Raw genomic sequence first — 16,833 nt, 5'->3', positions numbered from 1 at the left:
TTTTAACTTTACCCCTTTGGGGGGCTTTGTGCACAAATGGGATTTATACGTGCTGGAATGGTTTGGTGTTGGTGGCTGAGCAAATTCCAAGGGTTTAGTGCCTGAAGGGATCACCTTGGAAGCACAGGCCAAACAAAGGATTTGGGATCATGGAATGGTTTGGCTTGGGAGGAACTTAAAGCCCGTCCAGTGGGCAGGGACACCTTGCACTGTTCCAGGCTGCTCCAGCCCCATCCAGGCTGGCCTTGGGCACTGCCAGGGATCCAGGGGCAGCCACAGCTGCTCTGGGAATTCTTCTGGGAGTCATGGATGGCTCCTGAGCTGTGTGTGTGCCTGCAGGGATTGCAGGGATGGCTCCTGAGCTCTGTGTGTGCTTGCAGGGATTGCAGGGATTGCAGGGATTGCAGGGATTGCAGGGATGGCTCCTGAGCAGTGTTTGATTGCAGGGATTGCAGGGATGGCTCCTGAGCAGTGTGTGATTGCTTGCAGGGATTGCAGGGATTGCAGGGATGGCTCCTGAGCTGTGTGTGTGATTGCAGGGATTGCAGGGATTACATGGATGGCTCCTGAGCCGTGTGTGATTACTTGCAGGGATTGCAGGGATTCCATGGATGTCTCCTGAGCAGTGTTTGATTGCAGGGATTGCAGGGATGTCTCCTGAGCAGTGTGTGATTGCAGGGATTGCAGGGATTACATGGATGTCTCCTGAGCAGTGTGTGATTACTTGCAGGGATTACATGGATGGCTCCTGAGCAGTGTGTGATTACTTGCAGGGATTACATGGATGGCTCCTGAGCAGTGTGTGATTGCTTGCAGGGATTGCAGGGATTGCAGGGATTGCAGGGATTGCAGGGATGGCTCCTGAGCAGTGTGTGATTGCAGGGATTGCAGGGATGGCTCCTGAGCAGTGTGTGATTGCAGGGATTGCAGGGATGGCTCCTGAGCAGTGTGTGATTGCAGGGATTGCAGGGATGGCTCCTGAGCCGTGTGTGATTGCAGGGATTCCATGGATGTCTCCTGAGCCGTGTGTGATTACTTGCAGGGATTACATGGACCGGCTCCTGGACGAGAGCGAGAGCGCCGCCTCCAGCAGGGCCCCGTCGCCGCCGCCCGCCGCCTCCAACAGCAGCACCAGCCACTCCGAGAGGGACGAGTGCACCTCCAGCAGCAACCAGAACGGTGAGAGGGCTCTCCTGCCTCTGCAGCACCAGCACAGCCTGCTCTGGGGCAGGAGAGCCCACCCAGGGCCACCCCAGCCGTGGCAGGGGCACCTCCCACCAGCCCAGGCTGCTCCGACCCGGCCTTGGGCACTGGCAGGGATGGAGCAGCCACAGCTGCTCTGGGAATTCCAGCCCAGCCCCTCGCCACCCTCCCAGGGATGGATTCCTTCCCAGTATCCCATCCATCCCTGCCCTTTTAGCAGTTTAATACCATTCCCTGTGTCCTGTTCCTCCCAGTCCCTCTCCAGCTCTCCTGGATCCCCTTTCGCCCCTTGAAATGGCTCTGAGCTCTCCCAAAGCCTGCTCTTCTCCAGGTGAACACTCCCAGAGACAAACAGCCCATTTCAAGTTAAAACTGGTTTTTAAAAGCCCTTCCATGTTTGCATTTAGGCAGGGGCCTTGTCTGGAAGATAAATGCCCCCTGGAATTTCCTGTTACCCGAGATTTGTGAGTTGCCGTGTGCCCCGTGCCAGTGCAGAGCTGTAATTGCAGTGCTGTGGGGAGCCCTGAGCAGGGCACAGAGCTGAGGTGGGAGCTGGGCTCTGGGCAGCTCCTGCTGCTCCTCAGGAGCTGCTCCTGAGGGCCTGGAAGGCAGCTGGGAACGGGAGAGGAGCCAGGAAGGGAAATGAGGAGAGCTGAGCTGAGGGAGGAGCTGGGGGCTCACTGGGAGCGTGGAAATCACCTGGAAGCTGCACAGAGTGCCAGGTGAGGAGAGCCCAGCTGCAGCTCCTGCAGGCCTGGCACTCCAGGACATTCTGTTCCTTTGAAGGACTTGGAAAAACTCCCTGTGTCACCTGAATGCCCATCAACCCCACAGTGAGGAGCAGAGAACCACCGGATTTCTAATTTTAATTTTTAATTTTAATTTTTAATTTTAATTTTTAATTTTAATTTTTAACTCAAGTTCTGCTCTTGTGCCCCAGCCCAGGCCGTGGTGCTGTTGGGCTGTGCTGATGGGGATTCTCTGCCCCCAGGTGTCTCTGCCAACGGCCCAGGGGAGGTGCCAGGCAGGGAGGAGGCCAAGCCCGAGGGGCTGCACGTCAACGGGCCCTGCAGCGGGAAGAAAACGCCGCACACGGAGCTGGACACCAACGGCTACGAGCCCGAAAACCTCCCCAGCGAGCCCAAACTGCCCCAGTCAGCCCCCAGGAACGAGCCCGAGCTGGAAGAGAAGAGTGAGAGGCCTCTGAAAAGGAGAAGAATTAACAGCAACGGCAAGGAGAGTCCGGGTGCTTCAGAGTTCTTCCAGGAAAGCAACTCCCACGGGAAGCTGGAGGAACTGGAAACTTTGGATGACTGAGTGCTGGGAGCTGAGTTTATTCCTTGGAGTAAATTCTGGGTGTCTAAAATTTTCAGGGTTGATGGGTTACCTTCCAAAATCCAGTTCCATAAACAATCTGAGATTATTTTCGTTTCCTGAGACCTTCTAGTCGGCTCTAAAGATCCGATATTTGGGGTTTTTCAGTGCTGAAAAGCAGCAGCAGAATACTGAATTTCTCAGAGTTGGTAGTTGCAGTTCTGGGATAAAAGGCTCTTAAATATTTAAGGAACAAAGCAGTGAGTTGCTGCAAAAATATTCCCAGCCTAACACATTAAAGAATGTGTTAATACAGCATTTAATGTATAAAACAGCATTTAATCAGTGTACAAGTGAACAAAGCACTTGGGGCTTTGCAGGAAGTTAAAATAAAACAGGAAAAGCCAAGACAGAGCAGGCACAGAGACTTCCACTCCTGCTGGAGAGAGGAAAATGTCATCCCATCATTAAGGAACCCTCATGAATCCTGAAAGTTATGAGCACAACTATTTTTATATATAGAAGTTTTAAAAGGTAAATAAATAAACCAGGTCAGGTTTGTGTATGTAAAATTGTTGACATCAATGATGTCTTTCCATATTCTTTATCTGGGCTAAAGAAATACATTCTGTATTTTTCCAGATTCCTTTGTAGCCTTTGAAAGATTTTTACAGTACTTATGTCTTGATTGAACTGTCCTTTCTTAAAACAAAAGCTTGTATAATTTTCTTACCTTGTACAGTTGGTAAACTTTTATGAGAGAGTTGATACCCTGAGTCTAATGTCAGCTTCCTTTTATTTTGCTGAAGTCTTTTCTAAAAAAAAAACCCAACAAAAAAAAAACCCAAACCAAACCAAACCAAACCAATGGACTTAAAAGTTAATCACCAACTTGTTAATTTTCTTCCCAGAAACTAGTAAATAATTAACATAAGAATGGTTAGGAGGCATTTGATTTTGGCAATGTGTGGTTTTTTTCTTGTTTTTTTGGTAAATAATGTTTCGATTTTTGTTAAGCATGCTGCTTGCATTGCACACATTTCCTTGCTTTCTTCCTCCCTTTATTTGGAACTCCGAGAAGCTTCACAGCAGGCACATTCTGGAGTTTACTGAGCCCTCTTCAAGTTTCCACTTCCTGAGCACCACAGGGGGCAGAGCCTGCACCTGGGCATCTCAAAGGTCTTTTCCAACCTAGAAAATCCTGGGATTCTGCTCTGGTGCACAGGGAATGCTCACCTGGAGAAGGGAGAGCAGCAGCTTCAGATGGAGCTGTGCAGAACTCATTTCAGTGTGAAAACCTAAAATTCCTCATCGACAAATACAAAGTTTTAAACTGCAAGTCTTAAATTGAAGTTTTAAACTGCGAAGTTGTGGATGTAGAATTTACACCCAGCAATCAGGAACCTTTGAAATGCACAATCATGTTGGTTTTGTTTGGTTGTGTTTCTCAGCCCAGCTCTGCTCTGTTCAGGTTGGGGGTGATTGTTATTTGTGTCACTGACAGCCCTGTGTGCTCCTCCTCACAGGGCTGCTCTTCACCTGGAATTGGTTCTTTTCTCTTCAGGGTTTTGCTCTTTGTGGTTCCAGTTGAACTGAATGGTTTGAAATGGATGTTTCAGCCCAGACCCGCTGCTGAGGGCTTGGGCTGATTTGGTTTCTTCTCCACTGAACTTTCCTTGGACTTTGTGATCAGGAATGAACCAACCCTCGGGATGAGGATGGGGATGGATGCAGGAACTGCTGCTCCCAGAACCGTGGGGAAGGATCAGCTCTGCCATTCCTGTTCCTGGAGAGCCTCTGGGTGAGGTTCGTTAATTAAGGCCTGTGTTAATTAAGGAATGCAGTGATTAATGCCTGAGGCAGAGGGTGCTGTTAACTCTCCCCTCTGGTTATGAGCACCACCTCAGAGTTTCCTCTTAGCTCAAGGACGGTTCCACACAAGCAGAATCCTATTTTCAGTTTTGTTTTGATGCTCTCTGTTTGCGGTTCCAAGTTGGAAATACTTCCCAAAAATCCATAGGAAAGTTTCCAGTGAATTGTCTCAGGCTCGTGTGTGAAATCCAGCACTGTGTATATTTTCAGGAATGTTGCTTTGTTTTTTATCTTTCCTTTGTTTTCTTTTTTTTTCCTCTTTTGGTGATACTTAGACGAGACCTGACATTCCATAATCCACTATGTAATGCTCAGCTAGGCTTTAAGAATATTTAATTCTAATTTACCTTTTGTTTATGCTGGTGTTTTATACAATACCTTGTTCATGTTTCAGACTGCAGCCACTATAACTCGATAAGTCATTGCACTACTAAAGCTATTGAAAATCCTGGAATTCTGCTAACTTTGCTTTCATTCTCCAAGCCCTCAGTGCATTGGGAATCCAGTCCAACAGGAAATCCTTGGGCTTCCCAAAGGGTTCCATGTGCTAGAGAATCCCACAAACACACAAACCCTACAGATGAGTTTGATACTGTTTTTCCCCACAGTATTTTGCACTGTCAGTAATTCCCTCCTCTTACTCCCCTTCCCTGTCTGCAATTCTGGAAAAGCTTATTAAAATATTTTTAAACTTACTGTCTGCATCCAAAATTCCTGACTTTTCTGTTTTCCTCCAGAGGGGTGGAATATTTCTTCTCAGAGGCTGGAGAGCAGTGACTCTGTTACTGTGCAGTGAAACCCATGGAAACAAAACCCATTTTTCTGGATCAACTTCCAAGTGTTTCCTTCATTCCCCAGAATGTTTCCCACATCCCTCTTCCCTTCTCAAGGAATATTCAAAGCTGGAAACCCAGAATTGCCAACCTCACCCTGCTGGGGCTGTGAAGAGCCCCCTAAATCCCTGATTTATCCACCCCCAGCATTCCCACCCTCTCCAGCCAGGGACGAGAGGGATGAGGCAGGAGCAGCTTTGGTTCATTGGTTTATTGGAAGCAAATACAAAAATACAGAGGCACATAAATCCTTTCTGCTCTCATTCCTCACATCCACAGCCTGCCATACATTCAGATTTTCATCACTAAAATGCTCATTTTGTAAATAGATTCTCTATAGAAAACTTTTTCTAAAGTCAATTAATAGCATAGAAAATACTGTTAGAGGAATTCTTGGCTTTCCCAGTATTTAGGATCCAGCAGGATCCCAGCATGGCCAAAATAAGCTTTAAAAATCCTTCCCTGTCAGGACTGCAAATCTAACCAGTAGATTCAAAAATAAACAGAAAATCATTAAAAACAGACCTCTGTCAGAATCAACCTCCTGGCTGTGAACTCAGCACGGCGGAGTCGGAGCACACGGGGGGAAAAAAGGGATTTGGGAATTTGGGAATGCTGCAGCAAGAGGCAGGAGCAGGGGGAGCAACCCCAGCAGCACCTGGGTACTGGGAACCAGTATGGAACCAGTATGGAACCAGTATGGAACCAGTATGGAACCAGTATGGAACCAGACAGGGACTGGGGGCTTGTGCACAGCAGGAAGGGTTTGCCACCCTCCCTCCCTGGGGCAAAGCCGAGGTTTTGCTGGAATTTTGGGAGCCAAAACAAGCAGGGATTTCTTCTTTACTGTGCTCGGAGGGGGAACGCGCTGAGGCTGCTCCAGGACACCCCAACTGCCCCTTGTCCCTACAGAGAGCACAAAATTCCATAGGAAAAAGGGGAATTGTGGCCCTGGAATCGCTCCACAGCTTCCCCAGCACGCCGGGCTGGAGCTGCACCCACACACAAAATCTCCTTCCCACACAAAACCTTCCAAGAAACCCCAACAAATGCAGCTTTGCCCAACAGCAGTTCCAGCCTCAGCATCTCCTGAAAACCCCACTGCCAGCGCCTGGAGAAGCTGTTAGGGTACAAAAACCTCTGAGTACATTATTTACTACAAGTTTTTTAGCCAAGCTTAAAAACAATTCTTTTTAAACCAAAAGACAAGCCCTGGAAAGGAGTGCTGGGTCAGACAACCTTCAAAAATCACTGAACACTGCCCAGTGTGTTACAATTCCCATTCTTTCAGTGGGTCACAAACCCAGGGTCATTCACTCCATGGAAAACAAGAACTGTGGGCCCCCTGTACTTGCCAAAAAAGAAGATTTAAGTCCTTGTGCCCTCCCAGGGGTGGGAGCTGCAGGCTTTGCAGATTCCCTGGATGTTCTGGGCAGGCAGGACAAGCTCTCCTGTGATCCCAGCAGCTTCTCCCTGGTGCATCTTGGCAGCAGCTTTCCCAAATCCAGGGCTGGAGTGAGGGGCTGCAGAGCTCAGCAGCGCCAGGAAAATCCGCCAAGCCTCGGGAAGCCAGGGGTGAACACAGGCTCTGACAAAGCCAGGAGGGCAAACCCAGCTTGAAAAGTGGGTTAACAGACCAAAGAAACAGAAAGTGAAACAGAAAACAGCTAAAAATTCAGTCCAGAGAGCACTGAACGTTCATCCAGGAGCAGCTTCCAGGGAACGCCGGCGCTCGCATCCTGCGCGGTGCCTCGGCATTCCCGAACTTCCAGAGGGAGCAGGCTGGGCACAGAGGCAGCCCCAGCGCCCAGCCAGGCTGGGTGAGCAGATCCAGGGATCCCACGGAGCAGATCCAGGCAGGGACACCCCTGGCACGTCCCTGCCAGCAGAACCCGCGGCCTCGCCCCGCCCGCCGCTCGCGCCCGTCGCCGCTGCCAACTCCAGCTCGATTAGAAACCCGTTAATTCCTCCCGATCAGACTTAATTAGGCCCATCCTTCCCCGTGCAGGCTGCATGGATCTTCCCAAGGATTTGTGAAGGCAGCAATCTCGGCTGTGCAAATTAAGAGCACCCCCGTGGCAGGAGCCCCGGGCCCCTCCCACGCTCTGCCCGCGATCAAGCGAGCAGAAAGAGGTCGCTTCCCAAAAAAAGCCTCTCCCTGCTCACACGGAGCTCTTCCCTTTAATATCCATCTTGCTGCCAGCCTCCAGCTCCTTGTTCATCTGCTCCTCGGTGAAAGTGATGTAGGAATACACCAGGCTTCCAGCAATACTGCAAGAGATTCAGGGAACACATTGGGAATCAGCCACACAGCCAGGAAAAGCACAGGGAGCTGCTGGCAGCATCAATCTCCATGAGAATTCCCAGTTTTCCTCCTAAACTCAAGTGTTTTGTTTCATTCCTGCCAAAAGTTCCCAGCCTAGTGCTGGATCTGTTCCACCCCACAGGGATCCTGCTGCAGGACAGGAGAGACTCCCACAACACAGCCCAGAAAGACTTTTCTAATATGGAATATGAAATACCAGGTGAAATAATCCCCAAAAATTCTTCTGCTGCTGCCTTAATTCCAGCAAAACTGCAAGAGGTTCACAGGGAACACGTTTGGAATCAGCCACACAGCCAGGAAAAGCACAGGGATCTGCTGGCAGCATCAATCTCCATGAGAATTCCCAGTTTTCCTCCTAAACCTGGGTGTTTTGTTTCATTCCTGCCAAAGTTCCCAGCCTAGTGCTGGATCTGTTCCACCCCACAGGGATCCTGCTGAAGGACAGGAGAGACTCCCACAACACAGCCCAGAAAGGAAACTTTTCCAACAGCTGAATAATAAGAAATATCAGGTGAAAAAAAACCCAAAAAAACAAAAAAAAAAATCCTGCTGTCTTAATTCCTTGACTCTGCTTGGCAACTCAGGGAAAACTCAATTTTCCTGCTAAGATACTCCTGGATTCTCCTGGCTTTAAAACAAACCAAGCTTGGGAGCTTCCCACAGACCAAGCATAAAAAACCCAATTCCATGGAGGTTTTTCTGGGGGGAAAAATCCATTAAATCAATCAAATCATTTCAGTTTCACCCCAGTTTTCACTTACAAATTATAAATAAACCACTGCTCTTACCTGATATTTAGACCAATGAAGTTCATCCATGTAAAAATATAATCTCCTCCAAAAAACATCCCAATATAGGTTATTAAAATATTCTGCAAAGGAACAAGACGGGAGGAACAAACAGCCTGAGACACAGGAATGTATGGAAAAGGGAATTCATGGAGAAGGGAATGCAGGGGGTGGAACATTGGGGTTGTAAGGAGGGGTTAACACCATTCCCAAGGGATAACGTGGATTTTTGGGAGCAGGGAATGCCACTCACCTTAATGCAGCCAACTATTGTAGTTGTAAGAGCAGAGTTGTACTGAGTGCAAAGAACCGTGGAATACATCAAAATAAACCTGTGGGGAAGAGCCAGCGTCAGGGATAACCTGGAGCCTGGGAATGGCCTCATCCCACCACCCTGGCTGTGGAAGGAGTCCCTGAATTCAGGGAATGAACGGGGTGAGCTTAAGGTCTCTCCCAGCCTGAAGCATTCCAGCCTTCCCTGAGCCATTCCCATCCTTTCTCCAGCAGTATTTATCCCACTTTTTTAGCTAAACCTGCTCTGGAGGAGGCTGGGAGATGATTCCCACCCACCACAACTCTCAGGCGTGGTCTCCCTCACAGGGCTGGGGATTTAGGGGGATTTTTGAATACCAGGGCACCCCAATTCCCTGGTTCTGGAATGGAGGTGCCCTCCCTGCTCCCCGTCCTTACCCCATCACACAGGACAGCGTGAACTGCACGAGGAAGAACGTGTCTGCCCAGCCCTGGTACTCCACTGCCTGCAGGGAACAGCAGCTTTAGAGCCCTGGGAAGCACAGAATTCCCAGGAATTCCCAGCAGGACAAGGAGCAGCCCCCCAGCACCGCCTTTCACCTCGCAGCAGGAAAAACCAACTCAATTCCAAGCCTGGAATGACATCCCAGACCAGGGAGCCCCAGTGGCATCACCTGCAGCCTCAGCACTTCTGGAAAAGCAGGGAATGAGTCTCCCAAGCCAGAGGGATCTGGCTGTTAGCCAGAATTGGATCATTTTGGAATTCCCTCCCTGCAAACCACAGCCAGCACATCCCAGGGGAGCCGTGACCTCCGGAGCAGCTCGAGGCAGCCTGGATTTCAGGGAAGGGCTTTTTTCCTGGGCTTTTGGGGTCTGGGGAGCATCTGGAGTGCTGGATCCAGCCAGGGAGAGCCCAGAGGGGCCACAGGATCCTGCAGGGCCTGGGGAGCAGGGATCCCAGCCGGGAGCCGAGGAGGAGCAGCCAGGCCCTGCCAGAGGTGCCAGGGACAGCACCACGGCGCCAGGGACACGCAGGGACACACAGGGAGGTCCCTCTGGATGTCTGCAGACTCTGGGAGAGGTGCCAAGGTTGCCCAGGGAAGTGGGGGAGTCTCCATCCTTGGAGACACCCGGAATCCAAGTGGAATCCTGCAGAGGAGCCTCAGCCACAAGGCAGGAGCAGGGCAGGGCCAGAGCTGCTTCCCTCTCTCCCTTCCCAGCTGGACAGGGAATGCCGAAGCTCCCAGGGCTCCAGCCAGGCTGCTGGGAGTGCATTTCCCCCGGGAATGCCGAATCCAGCCTTGGAGAGGCAGCCCAGGCACCCCCTGCCCCGGGCAGGGCTCTGCTCACAGCACAGGGCAGGATGTGTTACCTGGGATGCTGCCCGGGGAACCACAGGAATTCCCAGATCCAGGAAAGGCTCCGGGCCCTTCCCAGGGGGGTTTTCCTGGAGCTGCCAAGGCGGAGGTTCCCGGCAGCAGCCCCGGCACAGAGCGCATCTTTGTGCCCGGCAGAAAGGGGCTCATTCAGGGCAAAAAGCAAATAAAAAAGGCCATTTCTCCCTGCGGCGAACAGAGGCTGCTCACAGCAACACCTCCCTGCCCTAAATGGGCACTTTTATCCCAAATCCAGCCCTGGAGGCGCTCCGGAGGCGGGGCTGAGGCACCTCCACCCCTCCAGCCCTGCTAATCCCAGCTCATTAATCCCGGCTCATTATCGAGCTCCTAACGAGGACAAAGCCACAGGGGACACAGGGGCTGGCAGCGCCCCCAGGGCACCCCCAGGGCGGGGGACACCTCCAGCCTTTGGAGGAGGGAATTTATCGGAATTCCTGGAACAAAACAGGCAGGAAAAAGGAATCTGTTGCTCAGGAGAGCCAGCTGCACATCAGTGAGTGCAACAGCAATAAATAATAATATTAATATCATTACTATTAATGTATTATTTGTTATTTATTATTATTCCTATTCCTATATTCTGTAATGTTAATATCAATATAAATATCAATATAAATATTAATGTTAATGTTAATGATAATAGTGATATTAGTAATAGTAGTAGTAATAATAATAATAAATAACTTCACGTATACAGGACCACAGGTAAATACTCATAATAGTAATGATAAAGATTAATTTCATGTATATAGGACCACAGGTAAACTATTCTCATTAACATTAACATTAATATTAATAGTATAGTAATTATAGAAATATTATTATTATTATTATTGTATTATTAGTAGTATTATTATTTTTATTTCTTCACATCTCCAGGACCACAGCCCCGATGGGGCACCACAAGCAAAGTGAACCCACATAGGAACTCAACAAAACAGCCCCAGCAAGAGGAGGACAGAAAAAAAAATCTGAAGGAACTCATTGATTCTAAAATTACTCAGCTTGCTTTAAATAATATTTGGGTTTTCTTCTTGCTCTCCACTTCCCTGTTCCTCAGGCATTACAAAAATGCCTGAATGGAGCAACTCTGTGGGTTTAAGCCCAACGTAAAAGCTGCAGTTCCTTTCTGCTGGTTTTGGGGTGCCTCCCCTTCCCCCAGCTCCTCCTCAGCCCCCCGGGCTGCCCATGGGGAATTGTGCCCCGAATTCCAGGGATTTGGGGAGGAGATTTTACCTTCTGTGCATCTCCAGTGACGTAGGCAATGGTGAGGGTGGGGAGGATCATGAACAGTGCGTTGTAGTAGAGCAGCCCGTACTTCCCCAGCTCCTGGAAAACACCCACGGCTGTGAGTGGGGACAGGAATTCACCCACACCGGGACTGGGACTGCAGCTCCATCCAGGGGGATTCCTTAAGACAGAGGAGCTGGAGGGTGGGAATTTGGATAGACCATGGAATTCCTGACTGGTTTGGGCTGGGAGCGACCTTAAAGCTCGTCCAGACAAAGGGCAGGGAACTCCCACTGTCCCAGGCTGCTCCAGCCTGGCCTTGGCACTGCCAGGGATCCAGGGGCAGCCACAGCTGCTCTGGGAATTCCAGCCCAGCCCCTCCTCACCCTCCCAGCTGGGAATTCCTTCCCAGTCTCCCATCTAATCCCCCCTTTCCCAGCTTGAAGCCATTCCCTGTGTCCTGTCCCTCCATCCCTTGTCCCCAGCCCCTCTCCAGCTCTGCACAGATTGTGGGAATGGGACGGGTGAGCCTCTCCCCTGTGCCCTCACAGACACCAAAATCCTGAAATCCCAAAGGAAGCCAGAGCTCATCCCACCTTGGAATCCAGCTTCTGCTTCACGTAGGCACCGTTTGCAGCTGTTAAGGCATCGTTAATGAGGATGAAAATGTATCCCTCCAGGTCGAATGCCAAGTCAGCACTGGAAAGGGAAAAAGCAGGAGTTCAAAAAGAGAAACCTTTTTCATTTTAACCCCTTTTAAATTTAAACCCCAGGCTGTGCAGGGACAGGGCCTGGAAGATCCCGTCCACCTTCTGTGGAGCCAGCAAGCTGTCAGGAAAAGTTAATCACCAGGTTGGTTGGGATTTGGGTCAGGAAAACATTCTTTCCTACTAGAGAGCATGTATGAGGGGAGGGGAAAAATCAGAGTTCAATCCTTTGGTTCTTGGGACACACCGTGGGACTCAATTCCCACTGCACGGACCCTCTGGAGATACGGGAATGGGGACAGCTCACCTGGCAGCTACAAATGCACCAAAGATCATGGCAAATACTGTCATCTGAATGCTCCAGGAAAACTTCTTCCTGCAAAAGAGACGCAGGAGGACACGGCATCAGCCACTGCTCAGTGCTTGGGAACGCTCTGAGGGCTTTGGAGAGGAGCAGGGGGAAGCTTTCCTTCCTGAGGAAAGGGGGAAAAACCCCAAACCAACCCCAAACCAACCGACCTGAGACAACTGTCTCTGGGGGTTTTTGGGAGATAAAAAAGCCTGGAGGAGCTGGGAGCTCTGCCTGGGGCAGAGAAGGGCCCGGAGCAGCCCCCAGCCTGTGGAGCAGCTCCGGGAAGGGGCTCTTAGTGGTCCCTGCAGGAATTGGGGCTGGCACAGCTCCCTGCAGCTCCCAAGTGCAGACACAGATGCACATCCCCGTCCCCGGCTCCCTGCGGACACCCGGAGGGATCGGGGCCGGCAGCTCCCGGATCGGGGCTGGCAGCCCCTGCTCCCTCCCTGCATCCCTCCCCGCATCCCTCCCTGCATCCCTCCCCGCATCCCTCCCCGCATCCCTCCCTGCATCCCTCCCTGCTCCCTCCCTGCTCCCGCCCGGCCCCGCCCAGCCCGGCCGCAGCCCCGGAACCCGCCCGGAGCCGCCACCGCGGCCGGGGCACTCACTTGAGCAAGAATCCCTCGGCAAACATCGTGAAGAGGATGGAAAACCTCCGCAGGACCGTGAACATGGGCAGGCTGCGGGGAAGGGGCGCGGGTGAGAGGGGTCCCCCTTCCCCACATCCCAAACGGAGCAGGGAGACAAAACCAGGGACTGCCCTGCCCTGAGGGACAGGAATTCCCTCATGGACATGGAATCGCTCCCTGTGGGAACGGCACCCACAGCCCCTCACATCTGACCCTGCCAGGGACGGGGACCCCAGAGACACCCCCAGACCTCACCCCACAGATGAGGGCCAGCCCTGTGTCCCCCCCTGCCAGGACAGGGGACCTCACGGACATCCCCAGACCCTAAGACCAGGATGAGGGCCAGCCCCGTGTCCCACCCTGCCAGAATGGGGACCCCAGGGACACCCCCAGACCTCACCCCAGGATTAGGGCCAGCCCCGTGTCCCCCCTGCCCGCGGGAAGCTTTCGGGACTTTGGGAGCACGCACGTGGCACATCCCGGCGTGGGCAGGGAAGGAAGGGAAGTGCCCGGCCCCAGCGGCTCCTGCCCGGTCACCCACAGCCCCGGGGCCCGGCAGGGCTCCCGGCGATCCCGGAAAGCCCCGGGGCCCGGTTCAGCCCTCCCCGCGCAGCAAACCCATCCCTACTTCAGCTTCTTTGTGCTGAACAGCCCGGTGATCTGGTTCCCGAAGTACAGCAGAGGTAGAGGAAACGTCTGCAAGAACAGCGGGGTGAGCCTGCGACCCCAGAGCACCCTCGGCGGATAAATATAGACGTGGAATCATGGAATTACTGCCACCCGCCATGGAAACCTCCACACGCACACACTCACACACACACACACACACACACACACACACACACACACTCACACACGTGTCCGGAGCTGCTCCATGGCCGCAGGATCCCGGGAACAGGCACGGACATCCCACAGAGCCCGCGCTGGGCAGGGAGCCCGGGGCTGGGGAGAGGAGCCCGGGAGGGGAGCTGGTGGCTGGGAAGGGGATTTGGGTGTCCGGGGAGGAGAGCTGATTGCTGGGGAAGGGGATTTGAGTGCTGGGGAAGGGGATTTGAGTGCTTGGGAAGGGGATTTGGGTGCTGGGGAGGGGATTTGGGTGCCCGCGGAGGGGATTCGGGTGCCCGGAGCAGGGAGCAGGGTGCCGGGAGGGGTCTCACCCGCCGGGGGATGTGTCTGTCCAGGTCAGGGAACTTGACCACCCGCAGCGCCTTCCCCGCCCAGAGCACGGCCACCGTGGCCAGCATCTGCAAGAGAGAGGGGGTGACCCCAGGGCCCCCCGGGCTCGGGGTGCGGGGACACGCGGGGGGACACTCACCTGGCCCAGCCCCACGCACAGCGAGGACGGGAACCTGCGGGAGGGGAGCACAGATCAGGGGGGCACCCACACCGGGGGTCCCACGGCCACGGGGACACCGCCCGGCCCGGCGGGGACAGGGGGGACACCCAGGAAAAGGATTTGGGGGTTGGGGTTTGGGGGGCGGCAGCCCCAAAGCAGGAGGTGCACGGGGGGTGCCGAGGGCGGGGAAGGAGCCGGGGCAGGGGGGGTGACACAGGGGGGTCCCGACCCCAAGGACGGGGGTGAATGGCGGGGTCCCCATCCCACGGGGGGTCCGCACGCCGGTCCCGGGGGGAATCCCCGGTCCCGGGGGGGTAACCTCGATCCCGGCGTGGGTACCCCGACCCCAGGGGCTGATTCCCGATCCCAGGGTGGGTAACCCGATTCCAGGGGGGGTACCCCAATCCTGGGGGCTGATTTCCGATTCCGGGGGGGTACCCCGATCCCGGGGGGTGATTCCCGACCCCAGGGTGGGTTGCCCCGATCCCGGGGAGGGGGTTCCCGCCGGCGCGGCCGTACCCGTAGGTGGTGAGGACGCTCTTGTTGACGACGACGATGAGGAAGGAGCTGAGGCCGTAGAAGGCGGCGGCCAGCAGGCGCAGGCAGAGCGGCGGGGCCGCCATGCCCCGCTCCGCATCGCCGGGCGCGGGGGCTCCGGCGGGGGCTCCCCCCTGGGCCGCCCCCTCGGGCCCCCCCCCGGCCGCGGCCGCGGGGCGTCTGCGCGGGGCCGACATGGCTGGGGCGGGGCGGGCACGGCGGGAGGGGCGGGCCGGGAGCGCGCAGCCGCGGGCACGGCGGGAGGGGCGGGCCGGGAGCGCGCAGCCGCGGGCACGGCGGGAGGGACGGGCCGGGAGCGCGCAGCCGCGGGCACGGCGGGAGGGACGGGCCGGGAGCGCGCAGCCGCGGGCACGGCGGGAGGGACGGGCCGGGAGCGCGCAGCCGCGGGCACGGCGGGAGGGACCGGGACGGCGGGGACGGGAGGGGAGGGGGGATGGGGGAACATCGCACGGAAGGTTGGGATGGGGGCTGGGGACATGGCACAGGGGTTTGGGACAGGGGGGTCGGGCAGGGAGAAGGGATGGGGGACAGCGATGGAGGGACATCCCACAGGGGGCTGGGATGGGGGCGGTGATGAAGGGACATCGAAAAGGGAGCTGGGATGGGGACATGGCACAGGGGGAAGTGATGGAGGGACATCCTACAGGGGCTGGGATGGGGGGACACTGAAAAGGGGGCTGGGATGGGGGGGCATCACACAGGGGACTGGGATGGAGGGCAATGATGGAGGAACCTGGGCGCCTGGGATGGGGAGCAGTGATGGGGTGGTGTCACAGAGGGCATTGGTGGGGTGGTAGCACAGGGGTGGGATGAGGGCATTGACTGGGGGGGACATGGCACAGGGGGCTGGGACTGGGGGGCATTGACTGGGGGGGGATGGGATGGGGGCATAGAGCAGAGGTCTGGGATGGGGGCCCTGGTAGAGGGACAAGGCACAGGGGGTGGGATTGGGAGACATTGATGGGGGGAATGGGATGGGGGAACATCGCACAGGGGTTGGGATGCAGTGAACAGCCGAGGGTCTGGGTGAGGGCACTGGCAGGGGAGGCCATCGCACGGGGTGTGGGGGGCACTGCTGGGGTGGGACAGGGCTGCTGAGGGGGCACAGCAAGGGGGGCATCCCATGGGATTTATAGGGGCAGCACTGATGAGTGGAACCCCCCGGGTGGGGCAGGGGGGGCATGAAGAGGGGAAGGGGGCGTGGGTGAGGTCACACATGGGGGGGCACCGGGCCCTGCATGGGGGGCACTGTGGGGACAAGGGGACACCAAACGCGTGTGCCTTGTGTGGGCAGGGGGACAGGGGTCCCTCTGCCCCTCCCCACAGCAAGACTGGGGGGCCAGGGCCGTGCTGGCACCGCTGTCCCTGACACGGTGGCCCCGGGGGCCCAGCACCCTGCCGGGTGTTGCCCTCGGGTGACCCCGCACGCAGGATTTTGGCACCAGCCCTTCCCTTTCAGAGATTAAATCTTCCCCTGCGGGCTATGCTCTGCCAAGTGGAAAAATCCCAAAACAAGGCAGCTCGGAGCACAAAAACGCCTCCGCCCTAGGGGACGAACGGAGGGAACAGATTGAGCGGGGGGACAAGGAGTGACACGCACACCTCCGCCCGTCCCCGCGGGGAATCGGCTCCCAGCAGCCCATCCCGGCCCTTCCCACCCGGCCACAGCTCAGCCCCAAGGGCAGAGGGTCCCGGAGCCCCCGAAGGGCTGCAGGGCCAAAGCTGCAGCGGGCGGTGTGGGGGGATGGAGGGTGGGCATGGGGGGCGGTGCAGGGGGGTGAGGGACCAGCCTCGCCTTGCAAACAGCAGCAATTCCATAAAACCTTGGATCATTTGGATTGAAAAAGTCCTCTGAGACCATCCAGTCCAACCACTCCAGCACTGCCAAGGCCACCATTATCCCATGCTCGTCCACACGGCTTTTAAATCCCTCCAGGGCTTTTAAATCCCCCCAGGGTTGATTTGGGGGTCGCTCCCGAAGTGAGGAGGGAAGGCAGCAGTGGGACATTCCTTGCCCGTGGCCAAGGCTGCGTTTC

General features: G+C 55.0%; 2 protein-coding genes across 4 annotated transcripts in view; one reads left to right on the top strand and one right to left on the bottom strand.

The window, feature by feature from the left end:
• MIER1 (MIER1 transcriptional regulator) overlaps positions 1-5,084 on the top strand; it is a 37,150-nt gene extending 32,066 nt beyond the window's left edge. For all 3 annotated transcript variants that reach the window (XM_063406886.1, XM_063406885.1, XM_063406884.1), the window contains 2 exons: positions 1,043-1,179; positions 2,195-5,084. In XM_063406886.1, coding sequence (XP_063262956.1) covers positions 1,043-1,179; positions 2,195-2,520 — 463 coding nt within the window. In that variant the 3' untranslated portion in view covers positions 2,521-5,084. The remainder of the gene's footprint in view (positions 1-1,042; positions 1,180-2,194) is intronic.
• Positions 5,085-5,418: 334 nt separating this feature from the next.
• SLC35D1 (solute carrier family 35 member D1) lies at positions 5,419-15,015 on the bottom strand. Its single transcript, XM_063406887.1, has 12 exons — positions 14,759-15,015; positions 14,219-14,252; positions 14,061-14,147; positions 13,532-13,599; positions 12,883-12,954; positions 12,230-12,298; positions 11,812-11,914; positions 11,222-11,314; positions 9,027-9,094; positions 8,590-8,668; positions 8,337-8,419; positions 5,419-7,493 (listed from the first exon to the last, which is right to left on the bottom strand). Exons 1-12 carry the CDS (start codon positions 14,971-14,973, stop codon positions 7,385-7,387), a joined length of 1,080 nt encoding a protein of 359 aa, XP_063262957.1. The 5' UTR covers positions 14,974-15,015; the 3' UTR covers positions 5,419-7,384.
• Between the last annotated feature and the right edge of the window lie 1,818 nt (positions 15,016-16,833).

Source organism: Prinia subflava, chromosome 10 (assembly GCF_021018805.1).
Source record: "Prinia subflava isolate CZ2003 ecotype Zambia chromosome 10, Cam_Psub_1.2, whole genome shotgun sequence".
Lineage (NCBI taxonomy): Eukaryota > Metazoa > Chordata > Aves > Passeriformes > Cisticolidae > Prinia > Prinia subflava.
The sequence above is the reverse complement of the archived record's forward strand: the minus strand, read 5'-3'. Positions and strand labels throughout refer to the sequence as shown.